The following is a 27,683-nucleotide window of genomic DNA, read 5'->3' as shown; positions in this document are numbered from 1 at the left end:
GACTCCTGTTATGCCCTGTCCCATCTCCCCACTGCCATCTGACTGTCCTGTCCTGCTGCTGCAGGAACAGAGGGGAAGGGTAAAATTTAGAACTGCCTTTATTCCTGTTCGCCCATCACTGTCAGGAAGTTCTCTCTGCTATCCCACCTGCATAATATTTCTCTTGTAGTTTCAGTCCTCTGACCTCTCTGGTTCTGCCCTGAAGTACCCTTTAGAGATTTATAATCCAGTCAACTGCCTCAGGGTCTCAGTCTCTCTACATTTCTATCTCCTCTAGTTTCTTTTTCCATTCTGGAGAAGTGTGTATGTGTGGGAGAGGGGCAGATGTCAAAGTAAGAAGATGTTAAGATGATTATTTTAAGAAACATAAGCTGAACCTCCCTCTCTTCTTTGCTGAGGTGAAGGACCAAGGGGGTGGAACATGACATATACTGTAGGACTTGACTGATGTATTAGTTTTTCTTACTGTTTGTGGGGAGATTGCATTTCTTTCTTTTCTTTTAAAAAGTTCTTTGTTACAGGGAAGACTCTGGGGCGGGGAGTATTTAGGAAAATAAAGGTGATGTAAAATCAAAAAATTATCAATAAAAACAAAAAACTACAAGCTGAGAGTTGGACAGTATTCTTCAACAAACCATGTGGTTGTAGCCACTTATACACAGGACTGGATGGAGGTCATTGACATAGAGAGGCAGTGAGGTGTAGTGGTAAGAATGCTGGGCTTGGAATTAGACCTACCCTCCAATGCTTAGTACCTGTATGACCATGGGTAAGTCACCTAGTCTTTTTCTACCCACCTGAAAAGTCAGGCTAACACCTTACCCCACAGAGTTGTTGCAAGAATCCAAATGAGATCATATGCTTTGCAAAATTAAGATGAGACCATCAAAAGGATTTATAATCCTCTTCCTAACTTTTGGTATGGAAACTCCATACGTCAAAGCAGATTGAAACCCATCTCTGACTTAGTAGATATGTTCTAGGGAATTTGCCTGTGTTAAATAATTGGTCCAAGGTCACATAGCTAAGGTACTTTGTGAAGTGATATCCGAAATCAGGTGTTCCTGCAGATCATCCAGCAGATCATCCATTATGCCTCTTTGCCTCTGGAGTATATTACAGTCAGCTATTATAAATTTATAAATTTAGAGTGCAAAGGAACTTAAGAGGTCATCCAGTTCAACGACTCATTTCACCAAAAAGGAAAAAGTAGAGAGAAATGAAGTGTAACTTGCACAAGGTCACACAGGTAGAATGCCCGGCTCCTCCTATTCTCCACACCGTGCTGTTTCTTGAACTCATCAAGAGCAAATTTGGGGGGCAATGAATAAAGAAAGGGCCCAATAGGGGGCTCCTGGATTCCAGCACGCAGCGCAGAACTCCAATATCTGGTCCTGCGTGGGCGAAGCGAGGGGGAAGCCCAAGGGCGGAGCCAAGAGTGGGAGGCCCAGAAGCATACATGGAGGCGGGTTCACATCATAAGCGGGGTCACACCTGGGGCCAAGAGCTCTCTAGAAGGAAGAGGGCAGGTTAGGAGGAGGGACCACATGGAAGGAGGGACGTTCTCTCAGCGCTAGCCTCTCCCCAACTCTCTAGGACTCCCCTGTGGGCGTGTCGTCATCCAGTTCCCTTTGAGACACGCGTGGGCGGACCCTACCTCGGCGAAGTGGGCTGCTGAGAGGGGAGGGGAGCAGTCTTTGGCAGCCCCTCCCCCTGTGGGGGCCACGTGGCGGGCGCTCGCCAGGCCACTGGGGGGGGGGGAAAGAACGCAGCCCCAAAAGGGACTGGGGGGGCGGGGTGGCCCGGGCTGCGGCGCGGAGAAGAGCTGAGCCCCGAGCCCAGCACAGAGGCGGCGGCGTCGTAGGAGGAGAGGAGAAGAGGAGATAGGGAGGGAGGCAGGCTCATGGGGCGCCCCGGCCCGGCCGGCAGCGCGCCCCACCCTGCCTGGCCGTGCTAATCCTCCCCCTGTAACCTCCTCCTCGAACTTGGATCTCTCTAACCCAGGGCCATGCCTGTCATGAAGGGGTTGTTGGCCCCCCAGAACACCTTCTTGGACACTATCGCCACACGCTTCGACGGCACTCGTGAGTAGGGAACGAGGGCTGTAGGGGTTGGGTGTAGGGGACAAGGGGCTGAGGTGACCCCAGGGTTGCTGGGACAGAGATTGCAACCTGTCCTAGTCCTGTCAGCCTGGGAGCTACGGAAACACAAGTGAAGGTGGGGATGGGGAGCCCAAGGACACTGGAGAGAAGTCGCATCCCGAGATCCTAGGGAAAGAGAGACTGAGGGCGGACGGGTCAGAGCTCGGCATTAGAAAATGCGTTGGACGGGGGTCACTTGAAGAGGTGGGAGAAAAGCAGGGTTCCTCTTGTGAGGCAAGCAGCGAGGGGAACCAGAAATACTTGGAATCGGACAGGACTGTCCGGTGCAAAGGGTGCAAAGGTGCAAAGGGTCAGGCAAAGGGTTAGGGGCGCGGTAGCACAGGGCGGGAATAGGGGAGTGTCTTTGTGCATTGGAAGCGGAAAGGGGTTTTTCGAAGCCCAGGGCTGCCCCCTCCCCTAAATCTCGATTTCCCAACTCCAGCCCCCAAAGATTGAGCTATGGGGATGGGGATGGGTGTGTGTGTGTGTGTGTGTGTGTGTGTGTGTGTGTGTGTGTGTGTGTCTAGGGTGTGGGAGAACTGGGGAAGGGGGGGCGCGAAGATTAAAGAGAAGGGGAACTGAAGCCTCGTCTGTGCAATGAGGACCCCAGTTTTTCCCCTTCCTCTCCCTGTCCCCACCCCCACCCCACCAAAGAAATAAAATCCCGGACTTCGCCGGGACCTGGATCAGTGCAAAGGGAGGCTGGGACCAAGGTCATGTGCGCCCTACACAACAGACCGAAGAAACATAAAACGAAAATCTCTGTCTTACTGATTAAAGAGGGGGTGGTTGCTCTCTGTAGTGGAGGGGAGAGCTCTCTTTTCACCCTAACCGTCTCACTACATCCGTCCACATCCCACCTAGCTCGAGTTCCCAGTTCAGGACCGCGGACAGCCGCCCCAGAGCCCCTCCTACGTTTCCCCTTTTTCTTACAAAGGAGCTGAGCTGGCCCCTTCGGGAGGCTGGGCTTGGAGAGGGAGAGGGAGGGGAAGGAAAGTGGTACCCGAGGGCGGATGTGGAGTTGCTCGGTCCCTACCCCTCCCTCCATTCCCCTCCTCTCTCCTCCCGCCTCCCGAGTTTCCATAGCACCTATCACCGTGGCAACCAGCCCTGAGATAGAGGGAGGAGGAAGAGCATGGGGCCCTTTTACCTCACACCCAGTGCCCCTTTCAAATACCACCCTCACCCTTTTGTCCCCTCATTAGGACTGAGAAGGGAGCTAGAGTGGGAATTTATAGCCTCTTGCCTCTACTTGAACTCTTGAACCTGAGACTGAGCTCAAGCTGTGTTGTCCTCTCTCTCTCTCTCCTCCCATCCTACTGAGAATAGTCTGCTGTTTCAGCCCTCCCCCCAGCCCTCAGCCCCCATCCTGTTGTTATGGGGTTTGGACAGAGGGGTAAGGAGAGGCTCTAAAGGGGGATCTTCAAACTTTGAGCATCAGGGACAGATTACCACTACCTTCACCATCCCAACCCTCCAAGTCTATGTGATATAGTGGAAGAAGACCTGGAGTCAAAACATCTAGGCTTATGTCTGACTCTTCCACTAAACAAATGTATGACCTTGGGCAAGTCTTACCTCTTTCTGGGTTTCAGTTTTCCTCATCAGTAAAATGAAATGAGTTGGACTGTAGGCTCTCCAGGGCTTTAATATTACAGAATTCTAAAAGACAACTGAGGTAGATTCTAGTTCTTTTCTCGTATTTTATATTAACTTTGTGACCTTAGGCAAATCCCTCAGCCTCTCTGGGTCTCATCTATAAAATTCGAGAGAATAATCTTTTACCTGCCTAGAGACAATCAGTAGGACTAGATCCTCTCCTTCTAAGCCGCTGCTCTGGTTTCCCAACCTGGGAATAATACCTGGATCTCTATTCCTTAGAACAGTCTTTAGTTTCTTTATCTTAGCATCTCTGTGTCAAGCATAGGATTCAGAACTTGGACATCCAGCTCTAAGCCTTTCCTGGGACAGAACCAGAGAGATTGTGCAATAGAAGAAAGAGCCTTGGATTTAGAGTCATTGGACCTAGGTTTGAATCCTAGTTTCTGTGTTCTTAGGCAAGTTACTGAACCTCCCAGGGAGTCATTTTCTTTCTCTAGAAAATAGTGGGGGAGAGGGAGAGTGGCTAGATTAACTAACTGCTAAGGTCCTCTCCCAGCTCTCAGTCTTGGAATCTGTGATCCTATATCTGTAACCCTAAATCCATCTTGTTCATCTCGAACCTAACATATTCTTCTCTGAAAGCTTCCTTCTCTAATGAAGCCCTACCCTTACCCCCATCCTGAGCCTTTTTCTCTCCACAGACAGTAACTTCCTGCTGGCTAATGCTCAGGGCCCGAGGGGTTATCCTATTGTGTACTGTTCCGACGGCTTCTGCGACCTCACAGGTTTCTGCCGAACTGAAGTGATGCAGAAAACTTGCAGCTGCCGCTTCCTCTATGGCCCTGAGACCAGTGAGCCTGCCCTTCAGCGGCTACACAAAGCTCTGGAGGGCCGGCAGGAGCACCGAGCTGAGCTCTGCTTCTACCGAAAGGATGGTGAGAACTCTCTGATCCCCAAGAAACCTAGGGTTGCTTAGTGGTTAAAGGGCCTGACCGATTCAGGAAGACCTGAATTCAGATCCTCCATCTGTCACTCATTAGTTGTGTGAAGGTGGGCAAAGCCTCCACTTCCTCATCTGTAAAATAGGGGTGATAATTAATAGCTGGAGTCTCACAGGATTGTTCTGAGGCTCAAATAAGGTCATATGCAAAAAGTGCTCTGCTAACTTTAAAATATTATTCTGACATCAGTTATTAGCATACATTTTAAAAGCCAAGTCAGTGAGCATTTATTAAGCACTTTCTAGCTGCAAAGCATTGTAATGAGTGCTAGGGATACAAGTACAAGCAAAAAGAAAGACAGTCCTAGAGGAACCTAACCTTCTAATTTTATTTATGTTTCTAATCTATAGAGCAAGATATTTCTATGCTAATTTTTAATACATTCTACTATTCTCCAACCTCTGACTGTCCAAGAACAAGTCCCTTGGACCAAAGGATATTTGGGGGAAGGAGATGTTTTAGGACTAACAGAGCAACCAGGGCCCTTTACCTATGATACCCAGCTTTCCTTTTTCTCCCCAGGCTCAGCCTTCTGGTGTCTGCTGGATATGATGCCAATCAAGAATGAAATGGGGGACGTGGTGCTATTCCTTTTTTCCTTCAAAGATATCACCCAGAGCCAGGGACGGGGACTGGGTCCTCCTGGAGGGAATAACCATGGTAACTGCAGCAACTGAGGGGAAGGAAAGGCAAATGATGGGGTAGAGAGGAGACCATGGGGAGGCCTATTGAAGGAAGGGAGGCCTGAGGTGAGAGGGATGACACTCTACCCATGGTCCCAGGTTCACAGACTATGCTTTCTCCCAACTCACTCTCCCAGCAGAGAAGACTAGAAGCAGGAAAGGGGGAAGTTCGAGGCTTCGAACAGCCAGGAGACAGGGTCACACTGTACTACACAGGCTCACCACCCAATTTGGCCGCCGTGGTCAGGGCAATGTAAAAGCCAACAATGTGAGTCATCTCCCAGTTGCCCTAGCCTCTCCCAGTCTTTGGTTTCCAGATCCCTCTGTTTGCCTGTCTTCCAATTGTTCCTACTCCTTGGCTCTATAGCCTGCTACTGAAATGGACTCTCCTCCACCCATTTTTGAAATTCCTCAATTCCTTTTCCTATCCCATTCCCCTCAAATACCTTGTCTTCCTGTTCACATAGCCTATTTCTCCCCATCTCCCTATCCTGTGCCCTCCCTGCCTCAATGGGGTTACTGCTTTCAGGCTGAGGGGGAGGGTTGTGATGTTATCCCATTTTTTGTTATGTCAAAAGGACAAGATACAGGTTATTAGCATTATCTACTGCTTGATAGTTTTATTCCGTATCAGTATATAATGAAATTATTGGGTGGTGAGGTCCCTAAAGATAAGCACCCCCCTTCTCTTGGGATCAGGGAGAAAGGTAAATGTTTGTCCTCCACTTAGCCTGTGAGGATTACAAATCTCCTTCGATGGAGCCCTTCCCTTCCCCCTCTCCATTGGTCCTGGGAAAGTGACTATATTAGCTAATGTTCTGTGCTGATCACTAGTACTGCAGAAAAGGGTGTGATTACCATCCTGAGAGAGCTTCATCTCCCTCCACTAACACTTCCTGGGCCCAGAAGCAAAGCTTGAGAAGGGAGAAGCTAATGACCTCAGGGCTAGACCTTAGAGTCATGTATTCTACTTGTCACCACCTCTCTCAGGAGAGCATCCTCACTACTCACACACTGGGAATCAGGGAATCTACCCCACTCCCCACCCCAAGCACTAGGCCAGGGTGAGCAAACCTTCCAGGATACCCTCAGAAATATAAACAGCTCAATCCAAAAGAGATAAATCTGAGAGTGGGAGAGAGACAGTAAACCAGACAAAGGAACAGAGCTATAGATCTAGGGGACAGGGAATCCAACTAGGGTCACACTGACTCAGAGACCTCTTTCTCTGCATTCTGGACACTCCCTCGCCTCTGCCTCCTTCTTTCCAGAACTTCCAGCCCCAGTCCCTCTACCTCATGATGCCCGTTGCCCCCTTCCTCCCAATGTTCCCCCAGCCCTTTCTCCCCCAGTGTCCCCCCAGCCCCGATTCCTTTTCCCCCAGAACGTGTTTGAACCGAAGCCGTCAGTGCCTGAATACAAGGTAGCCTCTGTGGGGGGGTCCCGCTGCCTCCTCCTTCACTACAGTGTCCCCAAGGCCCTCTGGGATGGCCTCATCCTCCTTGCCACCTTCTACGTGGCCATCACTGTCCCCTACAACGTCTGCTTCTCAGGCGCCGATGACAGCCCCATCGCCACCCGGCACACTCTCGTCAGTGACATCGTTGTGGAGATGCTCTTCATCCTCGGTCAGAATCCACTCCAGAGGTCCCATGTCCAGACTTCAACCCTTCTTTAAGCCCTCAGACTCATTTATGTTTCATCCCTCTCCTGGGTTTCCAAAATAGAATTTATCTCAGGACCCACCCCCTTCTCCAGGTCTCTGGGATCCTGACATGGAGTCTCTCGTCTCCCCTAGAGAAGGACCTATCTATAGCCCATCCTCATCACCCATAAGCTTTCTAACACTAAAGCCCCAGTTACAATTCCCTGAGACTCTAGTTCCTTAACTCCATGGTTAAAATTCCCAGGGCTGGTTAAGGGGTGGGCAACATTCCTATACTAACGAAAAGAGCTCCCTGAGTGACATTCATATTCTCTTCCTCTCTCTTGCCAGATATCATCCTGAACTTCCGAACTACCTACGTATCCCAATCGGGCCAAGTTGTCTCTGCCCCTCGCTCCATTGGCCTTCACTATTTGGCCACTTGGTTCTTCATTGACCTCATTGCTGCTCTGCCCTTTGACCTGCTATATGCCTTCAACATTACTGTTGTAAGTGACCTCCCATGGGATTCAGACATGGAAGAGCATAGTTCTAGTGTCCTCACATTGAGATCCAGTATCCTCTCCTCTCCATCTCATATAAAACACCAAATAGGGTCCTCAAATCCAGGCCTCATACCAATTTCTCTTGCTGAGGGGTTGGACATTGTCAAATTCAGACCAATACTTCCTTCTAGAAGAGAGCAGAGTAACTCAAATCCAGAAATAATCTTCAATTCTCCTCCCAGGTCTTCCTTCTCAGTTCATTAACAGCTATTTAATGACCCCCTTCTAGGTACCCAGAATCTTGTTAGATACTATATGAGAGAAAATTAGTAACACAGAGTCCCTGCCATCAAGGTATTTATAATCTATCTGGGGGTATGACATAGCATGTAAAAGAGATATGAGTGGCATCACATCTGGCCAGTTCTAACCCAGCAAGGCCAGTTCTGGGATCTAGACTTTAAGATCTTGTTCTTTGGTAGAGAAATAAGGTCACTTCAATTGATTAGAGCAGAGAGTATGGAGGAAGAGGAGGGGAATAAGGTCTCTAGGGCCCTCCCTCCATCTGAGGGGAGTAGGGTTAGAAGAGAAATTCTCTTTAAGATGGTCAGAAAAGTCAGTGTGGTAGAGGGGAAAGAACACCAGAGTAGAACTTGGGTTCTAGTCCTGAACCACACAAACTAATAGAGTAATCTATTCTAGAGCAAGTCATTTCACAACTGTCTGCCTCATTTTCTGTAATATTAGGGGATTGGACTATGAGAGGCAGTGAGGTCCTGTGGAAAGAATACAGTATTTGGACCCAAGCATTTATGAAGTACTTACTATGTTTGAGACATTGTTCTATGAGTTAGAGATACAAAGAAAGGGGAAAACGGTGTCGGCCCCTTAAGGAGCTCACACTGTAATGGGGAAGACAACATACAACTAATTACTTATATATATATATATATATATATATGTGTGTGTGATATATACTATACAAAATAGATGAAAGATTATCTCAAAGACAAGACACTAGCAGTTAAGGGGAATAGGAAAGGAGTCCAGCAGAAAATAAGATTTGAGCTGAGTCTTAAAAGAAGCTAGGCAACCCAGGAGAGAGAGAATTCCAGGTAAGGGGAAAAATCCAGTGAAAAGGCATGGAATCAGAATAAAGCAGTGTTATCTCATGTTAGATTGCCCCCAAGGCCTGTTTTCTCTGACATCTTCCTTTGAGAACTACCTTCTCCCTCTACTCCAAGGAATAGACAGAAGGGTGAGGAAAAAGCAAGGCCAGTTCTGGGATCTAAACCTCAAGATCCTGCCCTTTGGAAGAGAAATAAGGTCACTCCAATTGGCTAGCTCAGGGAGGGTGGAGGAGGAGAGGGATGGGGTCCTTTGGGCCCCCCTCCATCTGAGGGGAGTAGGGTTGGAAGGTTGATTTTCTCTGCCTACTGCACTTCCAGCTAGCTATAGCAGGAAGCCGCCTACACATACCCTGATTTAACCAGCCGCCAACAGGCTGTGGGCTTCATCTCCCAGCTCCGCACACACATGTGCATGCTCCCACACACGTGTGTGTGTATTGAACCCTGCATGAACTCTCATGCATGGATGTAAGTGATAATTCTTTGGCTCACACATGCATACCTCCAACTATCTAAATACACAAGTGTATAGACATTGATTTACCTCTTTCTTTTGGAACCTCAAGAGAAATGGCACAGGACTAAATGAGTTAACCTGTCTTAGGATGATGGTGCTGCAGGATTCTCCCCTTTTCTCTCCTCCCAGATTAGAACTCTGGTCCCCTGAGTCATGTGTTTAGGGCTTAGACATAGAGGGAAGGTTGTACTGGCACCCTTGTCTGCTCCCCCTTCACCTCCTGTATTTCACTTTAGGGTTTTCAAAGGGCAGATGTGGGTCTTTAACTAGGAAACTTCCTCCCTGTCCTCTATACTTGGCTCTGAGATACTGGAAGAAATTGAGAAAAGAGGAGAGGGTCCCCAAACCAGCCTGGTCATTCATGTTCCCACATGTCTGCATTTGCCTCAGTGCATGTCATATGTACCCAGTCATGACTCCCTTTAAGGCTGTTCATTATTCTTCATTGTTATCCAAGTGACTTCAGTGATGGAGTGAAAAGAAGCCTAGATTCACAGGGGATCAAATCACAGTTGTCAGTTACAAGCTATGAGACCTTGGACAAATCTTTGGACTGCTGTAGGCCTCACTTTCCTCATCTGTAAAATGAGTTGGTTGTAGTGGTTATTTCTGAGGTCACTTGCTGTTCTAAATCTCTGATCTACTGTGTTTGTGGAGCATTTCTGGTAGTCTAGGGGTTTCAAGCAAAGTTTTCTTCAGAGGTTATCTCATTGGTCCCTTGCCTGTGGGTAGGATAAGTTCTCTCCAGACATCATAAAGAGGGAAGGCTCTTGCTTTTTATCCCTCTCCTCATTCTGCTGTGAACAGCCACCAAAGTCCTTCTTAAGATCCAGCTACAACAGTTAGTATCCTAGAGCTGGAAGGACATTAGAGGTCATATATAAGAGGTCCAAGCCTCTCCTTTTATAGAGGAGACTAGAGTAATTTACCCAAAGTCACATAGATAATTAATGGTGAAGCCCAGATTTGAATCCACATATTCTGACCAAAAACAGTAGTTTTTCAGCTCCACCACATGGCTTCTCTTATGAGCGATGGAGCTAGGGACAAGTCCCTTACTTTCCCCAAGTCTCAGTTTTCTCATCTACAAAATGGTGCACTGCCTACCCCAAAAGTAGTAGTGCAAGGATGATGTTTTATAAACCTTAAAGCACTATAAATATGTAAATAGTTATTATTATTATTGGGCAATGGATGGAGTTCTGGGCCTGAAGTCAGGAAGACCTGAGTTCAAATCCAGCCTCAGACACTTACTAGCTTGTGACCCTGGGCAAGTCACTTAACCTTATTTGCCTCAGTTTCCTCATCTGTCAGATAAAGTAGAGAAGGAAATGGCAAACTACTCCAGCATCTTTGCCAAGACAACCCCAAATGGAGTCATGAAGAGTTGGGCATGACTGAAACAACTGAACAATGACGAAAGCTATTATTCTTCTATCTGTTTTTCTATTTTTCCCTTTCTACCTTTCTGTTTTTCCCTATTCCTCACTTTTCCTAAATTTATTTTTCATCCTCAGTGTGACCTTTGGCCGCTGTAGTCCTCAAGTTTCTTCCAGGTCATTTGCCTCATCTTCCTCCTTTCCTGATCTTGATCCTGTGGTTAGCCAGTTAATCTTTACACTGTCCTCAATTTATGAATACTTTGCCCCTTGTCCTATTGCCACTCATGCCCTGCTCAGCTGGATCACCCCCACCTTGAGCTCTTTTGCGCCCACTTGCCTACTAAGTCCAGAACAAATTTATGTTACCTTATCTCAATGCCACAAGGTAATCTTTTCACCCTTCCCTAATTGATTCTCTAGTGGCATTCCCCACATCAGCTATTTCAAGTCTTCTCTTCTGAAGCATCCCATGCCACTCTTTCTCTGTTCCCCTTAGCAGAGAACCTTCCTTGATTGAGAAAATAGAGGCCAACTTCTCCCCTGCTCTACACTAGGTCAGCAAGTATTTATTAAGTGGTACATGCCAGACACTGGGCTAAATGCTGCAGACATAAAGAAAGGCTAAAACAGCCCCTGTCCTCAGGAGCTTACATCCTAATGGGGAGGGGAACAATGTGTAAGTAACTAGGAACGCAGAGAGAGAGTACATGGAAGGTGATCTCTGAGAGGAAGGTGGGGAGCATCTTGCGGTCACAGTAGTTGGATTATAAGGTGCATAGAATGGAATAAATTGTGAAAAGAATGGAAAGTTAGGAAGGGACTAGGTAATGAAGAGCTTTTTATGCCAGAGGATTTTATATTTGGCCCTGGAGGTAATAGGGAGCCACTGATGATTGTTGAGTGGAGGGGGCAGGGCAGGAATGACATGGTTAGACCTGTGCTTTAGAAAAATCCCATTGGCTATTGTAGTGGGGGGAACAGCTAGGTGGAGCATGGCTAGAGTAATCAGCCCTGGAGTCAGGAGAACCTGAGTTCAGATCCAGCCCAGATGCTTACTAGCTCTGTGACTGAGCAAATGACTTCACCCTGTTTGCCTAAGTTTCTTCATCTCTAAAATGTGCTGGAGAAGAAAATGGCAAACCACTCTAGTACCTTTGCAAAGAAACTCCCAAATGGGGTCACAAAAAGTCAAATATGACTGAAAAAATGACTAAACAACAACAATTAGAGTGGGGCTGGACTTGAGGCAGGAAGATGAATCAGAAGGCTATTGCAATAGTCTTAGGAAGAGAAGATGAGAATCTAAACTAAAGTGGTGGCTAGGTGAGTAGGCAGAAGGGAACAAGTAGAGAGATGCTATAAAGGCAAAAATAACAAGAATCTATTTAGTGGCAATGGAAGAAAGGAGGGAGGGAAGGAAGAAAGAAAGGAAGGTGTGAGGAAAAGAAGGAAAGGAAAGAAGGAAACAAGTATTTAAGTAAGTACTATGTGGCATTTTTTATAAAATGTATTATCTCATTTGATCTTTACAACAACCCTGAGGGATAATAAATGATATGCCCACTTTACAGTTGAGGAAAGTGAGACAGAGGTTAAGTCACTTGCCCAGGGTCACACAGTAAATGTCGAAGCTAGGATTTGGACTCAGATCATCCAGATGCCAGCCTCAGCATCTATCCATTGTACCACCTAGTTGTCTCTGGGTTAGCTATGTCGGATGAGTGAGAAGACAAGGACAAAACTGAGGTTGTAGACCTGAGTAATTGGAAGGATGATGGTATACTTAGCAGTAATAGGTAAATTCAGAAGAGGGGAGGATTTAGGGGGAAAGCTAAGGTGTTGTGTCCTAGACTTGTTGAGTTTGGGATGCCTATGAATTATCTAGTTCAAAATGTCCAAAAAGCAGTTTGGTGATGCTTTTATTTTCAGTATAAAAAAAGTGATCCAGGCCAGCTTTATAGATCTGGGAATTCATGAGAGGGAGGTAAAAAGATCACCAAGTGAGAGAGTGTAGAGAGAGAAGAGAGAAGGTCCTGGACAGAGCCATATTTAATGGACATGACATGATTGATGAACTAGTAAAGGAGATTAAGGAGCAGATAGAGCCTTAAGTTCTCCCATAGGTAGGAGGTCAAGATGTGGATAATGAAGTATCAAAGGAGACTGAGAAGCAGCTAAATAGATAGGAGGATCAAGAGAGTGTGACACTGGTAACTTTGGAGAGAACAGTTTCAATTGAATGGTGATATCAAAATCCAAATTGTACCAGAGGAGAAAAGAATTTATTATTATCTTTTGTTCTAACACCATCTTGATTTCCTAATATGTCTTTCCTTTTACTCAGCTGAGAGAGCTATCCCTTGTTACACAGAACAATGATTTTTTTGGGGGGTGGGAGTGAGAGCAGTAATAAGGGTTAAGTGACTTGCCCAGGGTCACACAGCTAGCAAATGACTGAGGCTGGATTTGAACTCAGGTTCTCCTGACTCCCAGCCGGTCACTCTATCTACTGAGCCACCTTGCTGCTCCACAACAGTGATCTCTCTTAATAGTCTTTTTTTTTTTTGTCTTCATTTTTCTTGTTTTCTCTATAGCATTTGACACTGTTGATCATCCTTTCCTGTATACTTTCTTTTCTCTGGGTTTTCCTGATATCGTTCTCTCTCGGTTCTCTCCCACTTATCTGGACCTTCCTTTTCAGTCTTCTTTGTTGCATCAATAACCATATCTTGACCCCCTAACTATGGGTGTGTATCCCTAGGCTCTACCGTGGTCTTCTACTTTTTCTACACATTCTCTTAATGATCTCCACTGCTCCCATGGATTTAATGATCATCTCTATGCAGATAACTCCCACATCTGCATATCTTGTCCTATTCTTTCTCCTGAGCTCCAGTTCTATAGCATCAGCGGCCTATTGGCCATTTCCAACTGAGTATCCTGTAAACACCTCAAACTCAACATGTTCAAAACAGAACTCATTTATATTTCCTCCCAAATACCCTCTGTTTTTCTTACTTATCTCTGTGTAGAGCACCACTATCTTTCCAGTAACCTACCTTCCTAAGTGGTTTCCCTGAATCAATTCTTTCACCTCTTTACCCTCCACAGGCTACCAAAAGGTCCCCTACTCAAAAAGTACCGGGGGTTCCCTACTCTAAAGTCCTAAGATGAAACACAAACTTCTCTGATTGGTATTTCAAGCCCATCACAGTCTGGCTCCACCTTATTTTCCTAGGTTAAGAAATTATCTCTTTTCCAAAACTCTGAGTTCCAGTCATACTGGGTTGAATTCTAAAAACACAGTATTCCATGTTTTGCCTCTGGGTTTTTGCAGAGGCTATTTCCTTATACTTTTCCCTCTTTCCCAGCCTTCAGTTTAGTGCTTGGTGGCTATACTTTATATGAGCAAGATATTCACTCCAGAGGAAAGAGAGAGTAACTATGTCTCCATCAGGTAGAATTAAATACTCAGCCAATGGAAAGAGGCTACTCCCATCCATGTGGTAGGGCAATGCAGAATGGCTTCTCTTAGAAGCAGGTCCCTGGTGTTTCCCTCTTGAATGCCTCCATCTTAGGTGATCTGGGCATGAGTCAAAGCCCTTTGCACTGGGAGCACACTCTCTCCTCTTCCTCACCTCTGACTCTTGGGATCCCTACCTTCCTTCAAAGCTTAGTTCAAGAATCTCCTTCCGCAAGCAGCCTTTTCTCATCCTCAAGCTGCTAGTGTTTTTCTTGTTCAATTTTTAGTCATGTCCGACTTTTTATGGCCCCATTTGGGTCTTCTTGGTAAGGATATTGGAATAGTTTGTCATTTCCTTCTCCAACTTATTTTGCAAATGAAGAAACTGAGGCAAACAGAGTTAAATGATGTGCCCAACATTCTATCCACCTGTGCTCCCCCACTTCAATATTTGTATTTACTTGTATGCTATTTATCTGTATGTTAGTTTCCTGATGGAATGTCATTTCTTTGAGGGTAAGGACTATTCCATTTTTGTCTTTTATCCCTAGTACATAGTAGGTGTTTAATAAATGCTGATGGGTTTAGTAGAGTCATTATGGTACAGTGGAAGGAACACTGGCCCTGAAATGATAACCTGGAGTTCAAAGCTCACTACTTGTGTGATTTTAGGAAAGTTGGTTTTCTTCCTTGAGGCTTGTTTTCTTATCTGGAAAATGAAGGAGGTAGAACTCTATGGCCTCTGTGGTCCCTTTCAGCTCTAGGATCATGATCCTGTGATCAATTTATTGTTATTATCTCATTCCTTCTGTTACAATGCTATCTTGTCCTTTCTGCTTTCCAAGTAACAAGCCAGATTCAGTGCTGGATGGGTTAAGGCGGAACTGGCAAGATTTTACCTGGGGCCCCTGAGGGCCACAAGGAGAGGTTGTACTGTCTAGGCTTGGGGTTTCACCAACCCCTTTTGCCTTTTCTCCCTTAGACGTCGCTGGTACACCTGTTGAAGACAGTACGTCTCCTACGGCTACTGCGGCTACTGCAGAAACTGGATCGGTATTCACAATACAGTGCCATGGTGCTCACCCTGCTCATGTCTGTATTTGCTCTGCTGGCTCACTGGATGGCCTGCATCTGGTATGTCATTGGTCGAAAGGAGATGGAGGCCAATGACCCACTAGTCTGGGACATTGGTGAGTGCTGGATTCCTGATTCCTTCTCACCCTCAATGCCCTCACTAAACTTCTAGCTTGGGAACTCACCACTCTTCCCCCTTAGAAATTTTTAGTCCCTCTGGAATCTCCAGCCAGCTTTCTATGGGACCCTTTCAGTAACCCCTCTTAGGACCTTTAGATTGATCCTTCAAGCAACCCAGTCCTAAGATATCTTCCTACTAGTCCTCCTACTAGTCCTCTCAGCTCCATGAGCCCTCCCAAATCAATCCCTTCAATCCCTCCCAGGTCCCCCACCCCAAGGTAGTACCCACAGTCCCCTCATTTCTGAAGTTCCTCAGTCTTGTAGAGAGTTCTTAGATCCTAGACTTGGAACTGGAAGAAAAAAAAAACAAATAGAGATCAATTAGTCTAATCCTTTCATTTTACAGATGAGGAAACTGAAGTTAAGTGACATGTCCAAGGTCTTACAGGTTTAGGGATAAGCTTGAGGCTAAATTGTCCTTTCTCTCCACCATTACTATCCTGTCCAGTGTTGTTGGTGGGTGGCATCACAGGTCTCTGGAAGTTGTTCTGCTCTTCTTTCTCCCAATGTAGGCTGGCTACATGAGTTGGGCAAAAGGTTGGAGTCTCCCTATGTGAATGGTTCAGCCATGGGTGGCCCCTCCCGGCGCAGCGCCTACATTGCTGCCCTCTACTTTACACTCAGCAGTCTCACTAGCGTCGGCTTTGGCAACGTCTGCGCCAACACAGACGCAGAGAAGATTTTCTCCATTTGTACTATGCTTATTGGGGGTGAGACATTCTGTCCACAGTCTCTACTTTCCCTCACCTCCCCACCTCAGAAATCTGAGGATAATTATTCTCTTTTCTTTCACTCTACTTGGCTCTGTGGCTCTTCAATCCCTATGTCCTAGGTTAATTTCCCCCGTGGGGAGGTCAGGGGATATGGCCCCACCAGACCACATGTATGTCAGTCAGTAGAATTTGTAGAGCCCCTGAGCAGAAAAGTCTCATGGGAGAGGAGTGGGGAAATCTTTAATGTCAAGGGGATTTTTTTCTAGCCATGATCCACGCCCCTCCACTTCCTTTGCTCCCAAGGAACTGCCTTCAAAGCAACCTGCTGTGGCCACTCTCTATCCTGAGAATGACCCCCATCCCTTGCCCTTAGAAGTCTAGTCTTGCTCCTACCTGACTCTGAAATGCTATTTCTGTCTCCTCTGACCACCAGCACTAATGCATGCTGTGGTATTTGGAAACGTGACAGCCATTATCCAACGCATGTACTCCCGACGCTCTCTCTACCACACGCGCATGAAAGATTTAAAGGATTTCATTCGAGTACACCGCCTGCCCCGACCCCTCAAGCAGCGCATGCTGGAATACTTCCAGACCACATGGGCTGTCAACAGTGGCATTGATGCCAATGAGGTCAGCACATCACTGGCATGCACCCTACCCCTTAAGTTCAGATGGGAGGCTAGGCCAGAGTTCATAGATGGTTGAACTTAAGCAACCAGGGCAAGTATGTAAATCAAAGAAGAGGGAGGTGTGGTGAGGTGGCACTTGGTTCAAAAAAGACCTGAAGGTTTAGTGGGCCACAAGTTCAGTGTAAATTAGCAGTATGATATGACTTTTAAGGAAACTAATGAAATCTTAGGCTAGACTGAGAGGCATAGAGTCTAGAACTGGGAAGATGAGAGTCCCGCTATTTTAGAGAGTAAGACTGTCTCTAAAGCTTTTCTACAGTCATTTCTGGGCACCACATTTTAGGAAGAACATTTATAAACTGAAGAGAAGGAAGGGGAGGGTGACTAAGATGATGAAGAGTCTTGAGTTCAAATCAAATGAAGATCTACTGAAGTGACCGAGTCTGCTTAGCCTGAAGAAGAGGTTTAGGCAGCAGATGATAGTTGTCTTCAAGTATTTGAAGGGGGTATCACATGGGAGAGAGATTAGATTGTCCTGTTTGGCCCCAGGGAGCAGAACTTGGAATAATGAGGGGGGGAGTGTAGAGAGACACATTTAGACTTGAATTGGGGGACTAAACCTTCCTAATATTTAGAGTAGAAGAGGCTGGCTTAGGAGGTAACGAGTCTCTCTACAAAGGACATAGATGATCAGTTATTGGGGATATTGTCTAGCTCCAGGTTGGAAACAGCCTCTGAAGCCCATTCCAATCCTAAGATTCTGTGATTCTGAGTCACTGGTCATGGATCCAGGTGATCATGGGATATGGCCATCACCACTAAATGGGGGAAGATCTCATTGCTGTTCAAAGAGATGGGTTGTTAAGGCTGAGATGCAGCAGAAGAGACTGGGGAAGGACTTCTGGGTGATTAGGGTTGGGAAGCAAGATCTTCTTCCTTACAATCTCCCAGTGTAGCAGCATCAGGGTAACCTATGTTCTTTATGCAGTTGCTAAAGGACTTTCCAGATGAGCTTCGGGCTGACATTGCGATGCATCTGAACCGGGAGATTCTGCAACTGCCACTCTTTGGAGCAGCGAGTCGGGGTTGCTTGAGAGCTCTCTCACTGCATATCAAGACTTCATTCTGTGCTCCAGGAGAGTACCTGCTACGACGAGGGGATGCACTTCAGGCATATTACTATGTATGCTCTGGATCACTTGAAGTCTTACAGGACAATATGGTGCTAGCTATTCTAGGTGAGACCTTCAGTGTTGGCTTCAGGGACTACCTGAGGGTCTAGGCATCTGGAGAATTCAGGGTGGGCACCTGGAATTCTTGATGATCATCCTCCTTATTATTCTCTTAATCCCACTGAACATCCCTCCAGTGACTGTCCTATTGACTATTCTTGAACTAGTCACCAATCCTAGACCAGACTCTTTTCACTCCTGCTAAGTATTCCATCCATTGATCATTAGGCACTGACCATCTCTGGTCACCTTTGATCATTCTGACCACTGGCCAAATTCTACCCCCAAACACTGACCATCTTTCAACCCTCATTGATCATTCCATCCACTGACTTTCCTCTACCTCCATTGATTATTCCAACCACTAATCATTCTCTACCCCTACTGATCATTTCATCCATTAAATACCCTCTACTCCCCACTAATCATTCTAGTCACTGACCTCCCCACCCCAAACCACTGATAATTTTAATCACTGGCCATACTCCAACCCCAATGATCTTCCAGTTTCTGACTCTCCCCAACCTTCATTACTCAGTCTACACATTGAGGATCATTTCAGTGACTGACCATGCCTCCCATCAATCATTCCAGACACTGGACATCCCCTAAATCTACTGATCATTCTAGCCACTGACTCTCCTCACAACCTCATTAATCACTCCATCTGTTAACCACCTAACAACTCTAACCAAACACTGGCCATCAGTAAACATCTACTCACTGACCACTACCCTAATCTCTCTGACCATTCCTCCCACTGATTAATGCTGTCCCCTCAATTCTTTCAATTCAGTACACCAGCCTCCCTCATTGATCAGATACTGACTACCCAATATCCATTTCACTCACAGGAAAGGGGGACCTGATTGGGGCAGATGTCTCAGAGCCAGGACTGGACCCTGGATTGGGATCAGGATCAGGTTCTTCAGGTTGTGTCCTGAAGACGGATGCTGACGTAAAGGCGCTGACCTACTGTGGCTTACAACAGCTGAGTGGTCAAGGGCTAGCTGATGTTCTGAGGCTCTATCCTGAATATGGGGCTGCCTTCCGAGCTGGTTTGGCCCGAGACCTCACCTTCAACCTTCACCGGGGTTCTGACCCCCATGTATGTATATCATCTATCATTTTAAGGCCCTTTCTGCCCTCCCTTCTGAAACATATGCTTATACTGTCCCTCAGGAGGGACTCCTGACTCCTTTAAGATATGACCAATCTGCAGATGTTCATATGTAGCCATTCTCCCAGCCTCATGGGGATGTGTCATGACTCCCTGTCCTTGCTGGTCATCTGGCTGATCTTCTCCTACATATACATCAGTTCATTCATTTGTGAAATATTAACTGAGTGCCTCTCATGCTCTAGGCACTCTGCCAGTGCTGAGGGCTTGTGCTAGGCAATCCTTGACTGTCAGTCCCTGGACCTATATCTGGGATCCTATTTTTGCTATCCCTACCTCTTTCTGGTTCTATCTTTTCATCTCCAGATCTTTATCTTCTTTTCTCTCTCTATCTGTCTCTCTATCTGAGACTTAAGAGTTGGGGAAAGGATAAACCTGAGCCTTTGACATCAGAATTCTGCTCTGCCCCCTGCCAGTCTGACTCTGAAGAGCACTAGTTTGGGGGTGGGGAAGAGCTGGGAGTTGGCCTTGAGGAGACCAAGGTGGCATCTCTCAGATACTGACTCCCCTTCCCCCCTCTAATCCCCACTGTGTCCTCTCCAGGGTCTCAGTCGATTTTGCCGCTCCCCACGCCTTTCTCAGGTAACCTGTGCCCCCTGGGGAGTGGGGCTGGACTGGGAGAACCCCCAGGGGCTCAGGGTAGGGAAGAGTAAGCTTCTTAAGGGCAGGGTCTATGTCATTAAAAAAATTTTTTTATAGCCCTAGAACCTAGTAATATACACACACATGTATATACACAAACATATAAACACATGTGTACGTATACATATACGTATAGATACATAGAGAGATATGAATGTATGCATACATGGATAGATACATGGATAGATAGAAGGTAGAAGGGTTGGGAAGTTGTGTCTTTCCTCAGTTCTGCTGCTGCTTAGGACAAAATCATTTGAAAAGAGAGAAGCTTCTTCAAGCTGTAGAAGTTTTGGAGAAGAGGGCTCCCTTACTCAGAGAAGGGGCAATCTTCTCTGTGGCCCCGAGGCCAGAAATGGCCCACTCTTCCTTTAGCCCCAGTCAGACAGCTTCGGTTCCTCCTCAGACAAGACCCTGCCATCATCCATCGTGGAGGCGGAAGGAGGCCCAGAGCCTGCGGGAGCCCCTCGACCCCGCCGGCCACTCCTGCTGCCTAGCCTCAGCCCTGCTCGGCCCAGAGGCTCCCTTGCCAGCCTTCTGGGTGATGAGTTGCCTCCATTCTCTGCCCTCACTTCTTCCCCTTCCCTATCTCCCTCCCCCTCCCCCGCCCTGGCTGGCCGGGGCCAAAGCCCCTCCCTTCATGCCCCCCTGAAGGGTCCCGCTGCCTGGAAGGCCCCTCAGCTGCTCATCCCCCCACTGGGCACCTATGGACCCCCGGACCTCAGCCCCCGGTGAGATGCCAGCCATCCCCAATCTGTCCTCTTCATCCTCTTCCCAACTTTCTAAAGCTCTTTCTACTGTATCACTCACTCCAATTCCTCAATTCTACTGCTGAGCCACTGCCACATCCCCCAGCCCAGCCCAGCTTCGCCCATTGTCCCACTTCACCCATCTCCCAATGTGCCCTGTATCTTCTCATTGCTCCCCACTGACCTGATCCCGTCACCCTTCTGTCCTTTCACTCTATTCTCTGCTTTCTCCACTTGTAACGACTGCCTTTCCCACTCCCATCCTCCTCCCCGGCTTCCCCAGGGTAGTGGATGGCATCGAGGACTCTAGCAGCACTGGAGAGTCTCAGAGTTTCCAGTTTGGCCGGGGACCCAAGCTGCCTCGTCCTCGACGACAGTCGCCTCTCTCAGGTACTAGTCCAGCTTTGACTCAGTTCAAATCCCACCTTCTAAAGGAGCCTTTCTTTTCCCAGTCCCTCTTCATCCCACCTTCCATCCTCTACTGTTGGGGTCTTCCCTCCACGATCACCTTCTCTTTTCAATGTGTATATCTTGTATGTACATAGTTTGCAGGTTACCTCCTCCATTAGAATGTTGAGTTCCTTAAAAGCAGGACCACGTTTTTGCCTTTCTTTTTTATCTTGTAGCACTTAGCATAGCACCTGAGTACATAAAAACTTATTGACTGACTGATTGTTGAAGACCCAAGACCACCAATCAATCAGTCCATTAATCAATGAATCACTTCCATATCCCTTGGATTCTCTTCACCTCCCTCCCATCTCTGCTGTCCAGGGTCTCCCAAGGGTACCCTGTGATAAAAAGAGGGGAGGCTCCTTCCTTTCATCCAATCTTTGCCAGTCTATAACCAGATTCCCCCACACTGACCATCAGCCTTTCCTTCCCCTTTTCTGACTTTAGGGTCTGGACCCAACAAGGAGCTGGCTGCTGAAACAGAGGAGATGAAGGTGAAAGTCTGTCGCTTGAACCAAGAGGTGAGATGGCCGTAACAAATGCCATACACGTGTAGTGCTTTAAGATTGTGTAAAATGCTTTCAGGACACTTTTGCATTTGATCCTCACCACCACCCTGTAAGGTGGGTACTGTAGGACTTCATTATCTGTGCTGTGCAGAGGAAACTGAGGCTCAGAGAAACTGAACAATTTGCCCATGATTCACACAGTAGCAGGGTGAGATTTACTCTTTCTCTCCTGAGTCCAGTGCTCTCTGAGATGTTTCCCCTTGTTCAATTAATGGGAGAAAACATATCCTTTTAAGAGACACCCCCTCACCTCCAAACTGGATAGACTTTCTGGTCTAGAGAAAGAAACCCTCACTTCTGGAGTATGGCAGAAGGGGCCTACAGGTATCTTGGGCCTCCTTCCTGTCTCGCATTTATCTTTCTAGACTTTCCTCCAGCCTTTTCCTGATTTGAACCCAGGAAAGTAGAAATGAGGGAAGGCTCAGTGGGGAGAGGACAAGGAAGACAGGAAGGAGGGAGGTTATTAAGCTCCATGCTGATCAGGACCCCAGACACCTTGGTCCTTGGTTGATCTTCCAGGTATGGGGAAAAAGCCCTCTACTAGGCAGGTCTCAGACCCCGGATTAGGGGGTATGGCATATCCCATTTGTCTCTGAGTTGTTGCCAGGGAGCCATAGGTTCTTTACCCATGGGATTTGGTCACCCTCTCTGTTCTGGTAAACAGCCACTATCCCATAGGAGCTGGGGGTGGGGAGTGGGGTAGAAAAAAGACCTGGCAAAACTTGGACTCAGCTATGCCCTTTGCCTGGGACAAGCCCTCCTGTCACTCAAGCCATGCATGAGACAGGCAGCAGGAGTTTGCAAATAGACTCAGTCTTTTGCAGGAGATGCAACTTTACAAATCCATGTCCCTCACCTCTAGTAGGTAAGCTCATTGGCCCTTTCACATCATTTATTATGGGATCATAAGTTTGTGACTGGAAGGGACCTCTGAGTCAGTCAGTCAACAAGTATTTGTTAAGTGCCTACTATGTGCTGGGCCCTGTGCTAAGCCCCAGGAGTACAAAGGAGAGCAAAAGACAGTCCCTGCCTTCAAGGATCTTATAGCCTAAAGGGAGAGATAACATGCAAATAATATATACAAATAAGATATACAGGGGGATCAGAAAAGACTTCTTATAGAAGGTAAGATTTTAGTTGGGAATTGAAGGCAGCCAGGAAGTAGAGAAGAGGAAGATTATTCCAGGCATGGGGGAATGGCCAGGAAAAAATGCATGGAATCTCGAGATGGAGTGTCTTTGTTGAGGGAGAACAAGGAGGCCTGTGTCACTGGAATGCAAGGTATGGGTGTGTGTTAAGGTGGAAGAAGACTAGACAGGTGGGGAGGGGGAGGGGAACGATAGGTTATAGTTTTGAACACCATCTAGAGGATTTTATATTTGATCCTGAAAGTGTTAGAGAAATACTCCTTGGTGTTGAGTTGTTTCCACCATGTCTGATTCTTGGTGACCTGATTTAGGGTTTTCTTGGCAAAGATACCAGAGTGGTTTGCCATTTCCTTCTCTAGCTTATTTTACAGATGAGGAAGATGAGGCAAACGGAGTTAAATGACTTGCTCAGGGTCACATAGCTAGTACATGTCTGAGGCTCGATTTGAACTCAGGTCCTTCTGACTCCAGGGCCAACGCTTTATCCACTGTGCCAGCTAGCTGCTCTAGAGAGATACTGGAGTATATTAAATGCAAGGGAGGAGTAACATGGTTAGTACTGCATATGACTTTTGAGGTCATCTAGTCCAACCCATTCATTTTACAGATGAGCATAGGAAGGTCCAGAGAGTTTGTGACCTACCCAAGGTCTCAGAAGCAGTAAACATTAGAGCTAGGATTTGACAATAAGAATAACAATAATAATAATAACAGTAGTAGTACTGTAATAGTAGTATTATTATATATATTATGCATTATATGTAATATGTTATGTATATAGGACAGTAATAGTATTATTATACTACTACTACTATTATTACTATTAGATCTAGGATCTAGGTAGTAGTAGTAGAAGTAGTAGCGGGTAGTTATATAGCACTTTAAGGTTTGTGAAGAGCTGTAATCTTATTTGAGCCTCCCCAAAACCCTGGGAGGTAGGTGATATTATTGTCTCTATTTTACAGATGAGGAAACTGAGGCTGAGAGAAGTTAAATGACTTACTCAGGGTTGCACAGCTAGCATGAGACAGGATTTCAACTCAGGATTTTCTTTCTTTTTTTGCAAAGCAATCAGGGTTAAGTGAGTTGCCCAAGGTCATACAGCTACTAAATGTCAAGTGTCTGAGGCTGGATTTGAACTTAGGTCCTCCTGACTCCAGGGCTGGTGCTCTATCCACTGAGTTATGCCCTTACCAACTTTCTGACTCCAAGTCCATTTATATCTAAATTGAGGACCTATCTCCCCCCCATACCTTCATCATACCATACCATACCATCATACCATAATACTTCTTAGTCTATTTTCAAGCCTCTGCATTACCTCTGTGCCTCTAACATTGCAACAGTATACGCTCATGCTTTGTCATTAACCATAGCCACCTTTCATTCCCCTAAAACACCACCATGTGCCATCTCTGATGCTATCCTGTCCTCCACAGCCAGGAAAACCAACATTTCCCTAGAAGTTTTTCTTCAGGGTTCCACGGTTTCAGTGGTGTGTGTGTTTTCCCAGTGATAGATAGGTTTTCATAAATTGCTGTGGCTAGGAAAACAAGGAAGCAAACAAATGAATACCTGTGGTCAACTTTTCATTTATGTAGACTGGTCCTCAAACCATGGACCCACCATTCATCACTGGGCCAATGCCCAAAGCCTTGCCATCTTGGGAAGTTTTGGTGATCTGAAAGCACAGACATTCTTTAAAAAGGTTTATTTTATATATATTGTTGCATGAATTTTCTTATCAACTTGTGCTGGCATTAATTAGTTAGTTGATTAATTAGTCAGTTGATAAGGAAATTTGTGCACCTTTGATTTTCATACTGTCTACATTTCCTCAGGTATCCCTCCCCTTCTCAGAGAGCCATCCTTTATAACAGACAATAAAAAAGGGCGGGGGGAGAAAACAGTTCAGCAAAACATAGGCAATGTATTAAAAAAAAGTCGGGCTTTATATGTGGTGGGTTCCAAACCTTCTGCAAAGAAGTCTGGAGAGGGTAGAGGGTGGGGAGGGGGCAGAATGCCTTCCAGTCCTGTTCCTTGAGGCCATGCTTGGACATGACAATTTGGCCACATCCAATTTTGTTTATTTGGTTATTGTCATTCTTCCCTCTGTGCATTGTTGTGGTGATTGTGTGTTTTACTTCACCTTGCCTCCATTTGTATGTTTTCACACTTCTCTGAACTCATCACATTCATGGTTTCTTTCAAAACAAGAATATTCCATCATGTACCACAACTTGCTTAGCCATTCCCCGTTCGTGGGAATCTACATTGTTTCCAATTCTTTGCTACTTCAAAAAATTGATACAGTAAATATTTGACTGTGGAAGTAGACTTTCTTTTTTTATCATTGACCTTCTTAGGGGTATATGCCTGGTGGTAGGGTCTCTGGGTCAAAAGGTATGGGAATTTTAGTTATTTGCTTTGCATGATTCCAAATGAGCATAGCCTTGTAGAATTTAAGGTGAGTTCAATAGAAGAACATAAGAGGATTTTAGTAGAGGCCTAGAAGTAATAATTATATTTTCTGCAGATCACCCATCTCAACCAGGAAGTATCTCAGCTCAGCAGGGAACTTCGCCACATGATGCACTTGCTTCAAGCCTGGTTGGCAACCCGGGCACCCTTCACAGACTTTCCTGTTCCCCCTGGGCCTTCTACTCCTCCATGTCCACCACCAAGACCTCTTTGTGTTTCTCCATTGTTGACTGAGCCATGCCCTGGGACTCAAGATACCACATATGCTGAGGTCCACTGTCCCCAAAGTTCTCCCCCAGCTGGACTGAGGGAATCAGAAATGGGAACCTCTCCCCAGGGCTCCAGATCTGCGACACCAACCCTCTGCCCCCTGCAGATACGCCCTTCTAGCCCTGGCTCTCGGCCTGCCCTCCTAGGACCATCATCTGGGCTGGAAGTTCCATCTCCACCTGCTGGCTCTGTCTTCCCCAACGGTTCAGCTCCACTCCAGAGCACCAACCAATACCACTTCCACTCCAGTTCAGACACTTTCCACTGACCATGGTTTTAGGGCCCAGGCCTATCCAGTGGGGGCTTGGGCCACCCCCCTGGGAGGGTTTGGGTGTCTTGCCTGCCTACTACATAGTCAAAAGCCACTGGCTGGACTGGTCATCATAGGACCTCCTTCAGAGGTGTGACAAATGGTGGTGAACCCTGACCCCACTCCCTCTTTCATCCTTTCCCTCCTGCCCCTGTACTCCTGGTGGAGCCATCTGAGCCAACTGTGCCCAGTGGGCATGAGACAAGGAGTTGTGCCTGCGTCAGACTGGGCAGAGGATGTGCCCTTCTCCCAGGTGACCTGAAAGCAGGTAAGGAAGAGTGGTGGGAGGGTGGAGGTGGCAGGGAATGGTGAGTGAACAAGGCTAGCTTAAATGGAGAAGACTCCAGGGACAGAAGTGAGAGGTCCTAGAGGTTTTCCTGCCTGGGGAAGTGAAGTTTGAGGAAAGAAGGAAACACTAAGTCTTGGGCTGGGAGTCTCCAAAGGCATAGTTGAGCCCATCTAATGGACAGGCAATAAGGACCTAAGTGGTTTTGGTCTCTTGCTGAAACTGTAACGGGTATGAAAAGTTAGATTGCAGGAAGGACTTCCTGCCCAGGGGGTTAGGAATGGCTGAAACAGGGAGGGAGGGAAATGAGATTTTTCTCTTGAGATCACTTGGTGAGGATGAGAAACTCCCTTCTGCCTTCACCCTTTGAGCTGGGGAAAGCAGGAGATCTGAAGACTTCAGTCATGATGAGAGATCTCCAAGCACATAAATTCTTTAGGCATCATACAGCCTAGGCTGGGAAGATTCATGAGATTATAGATTTAGAGCTAGAAGGGATTTTTGAGGTCACTAATTCCAACTCCCTCATTTTATACTTGGGGAAACTGAGGTTTGGCCAAGCTATTAAGTGTCTGAGATAGGATTCAAAACTTAGTCTTCCTGACTTTTAAATCTGATGTTCCATACAATATACCACCCTGTCCATTTAGGGATCAAGATAGAGATACTTTAGGGACAAAAACTGTACCCATCTGAGGGATGAGAGAGTGAGGGAAGCCCCCAGGGGGGCTGAGTGTATACTCTTTGGCTCCCATTTGCTTCCTGCTTTAAGAGTTACAACTTTTCTCACCACTCTCTGAGAAGTAGGTAGTATTATCTCCCCTCTTTCGAAAATGAAGAAAGATTCAGAGACAAGACTGACTAGTTTGTGGTCACCCAGCTATAAAGTATCAGAGCCAGAATTCAAATTCAGGTCTTTTGACTACAAAGTCCAGCCCAGTTATCACTGCTCAGTAATATTAGTACAACTCCAGGCTCTATTCCCTCAAACTGACCCAATCCTGGAATGGAGTAGTGTTTGGGGGGATGGGGAAAAGGGAGGCAAAAGTAGTGTCCACTAATACCTTTCCCTGTATCTCCAAGCACATCTTTAGCTTTCTTTGTATGTATGTGTGCTTTATGTCTCTAGGTTCCAGCTCAAGGTGACCAGTCTGGCTGTGGATGACCCTTCAGATATTCCCAGGAACCACCCTTTCCAAATTCTCCAGCCCTGACCTCTTACCCCAGTTCCCTGGCTGTGACTTAGCCCATCTACCTCCCTTTCTGTTCTGTCTCATACTCAGGGTCCCCTCTCCACATGAACCATTCCTGCTCCCTGAGCATTGGGCCATATCCCTCTCACCCCCTATTCTCCTCTAGAGAACCTTCCTTTTCCTCTCTCTGGCTCTCATAGGGGAAATAAAATTTTCTTTATTTTTGTAGTTGTTGGACCTGTCTGTTTCTTGGGATGTATTGGGAAGCTCCTAAGGCTCAGAGGAGGCAAAACAAGCAGGTGACTGCAAAGGCCCTCTCTGCACTGCACCCCAGGGTCCCTGTTGCCATCTCTAGGAGGAGCAAAGGCGCCGACCTGCCTGGCACAACATTCATGACAACAGTGGCCCCAGGGAACAGGGGTGGGGAATCCTTAACAAGTGCTCCTGGGACTCATTATAGCATCTAACTTACCTCCCCCTAAATAGCACTTGGGAGAGACAAAG

General features: G+C 46.6%; 1 protein-coding gene across 1 annotated transcript; it reads left to right on the top strand.

The window, feature by feature from the left end:
* The first annotated feature begins 1,855 nt into the window (after positions 1-1,855).
* KCNH4 (potassium voltage-gated channel subfamily H member 4) lies at positions 1,856-27,407 on the top strand. Its single transcript, XM_072646492.1, has 17 exons — positions 1,856-2,084; positions 4,445-4,678; positions 5,267-5,404; positions 5,565-5,695; positions 6,812-7,055; positions 7,424-7,581; positions 15,053-15,260; positions 15,837-16,034; positions 16,471-16,670; positions 17,658-17,907; positions 18,756-19,009; positions 19,625-19,663; positions 20,096-20,451; positions 20,753-20,859; positions 21,370-21,443; positions 25,176-25,968; positions 27,116-27,407. Exons 1-16 carry the CDS (start codon positions 2,009-2,011, stop codon positions 25,656-25,658), a joined length of 3,150 nt encoding a protein of 1,049 aa, XP_072502593.1. The 5' UTR covers positions 1,856-2,008; the 3' UTR covers positions 25,659-25,968; positions 27,116-27,407.
* The last annotated feature ends 276 nt before the right edge of the window (positions 27,408-27,683 follow it).

This window comes from Notamacropus eugenii, chromosome 2 (assembly GCF_028372415.1).
Source record: "Notamacropus eugenii isolate mMacEug1 chromosome 2, mMacEug1.pri_v2, whole genome shotgun sequence".
Lineage (NCBI taxonomy): Eukaryota > Metazoa > Chordata > Mammalia > Diprotodontia > Macropodidae > Notamacropus > Notamacropus eugenii.
Note: the sequence above shows the minus strand (reverse complement) of the source record. Positions and strands in the feature narration are given on the sequence as shown.

Coding starts and splice junctions, on each gene's coding strand:
- KCNH4 (XM_072646492.1), top strand. CDS start 2,009: ATGCCTGTCATGAAGGGGTTGTTGGCCCCCCAGAACACCTTCTTGGAC. Junction 15,261..15,836: donor CCCACTAGTCTGGGACATTG/GTGAGTGCTGGA, acceptor CTCCCAATGTAG/GCTGGCTACATGAGTTGGGC. Junction 19,010..19,624: donor ACCGGGGTTCTGACCCCCAT/GTATGTATATCA, acceptor TGTCCTCTCCAG/GGTCTCAGTCGATTTTGCCG.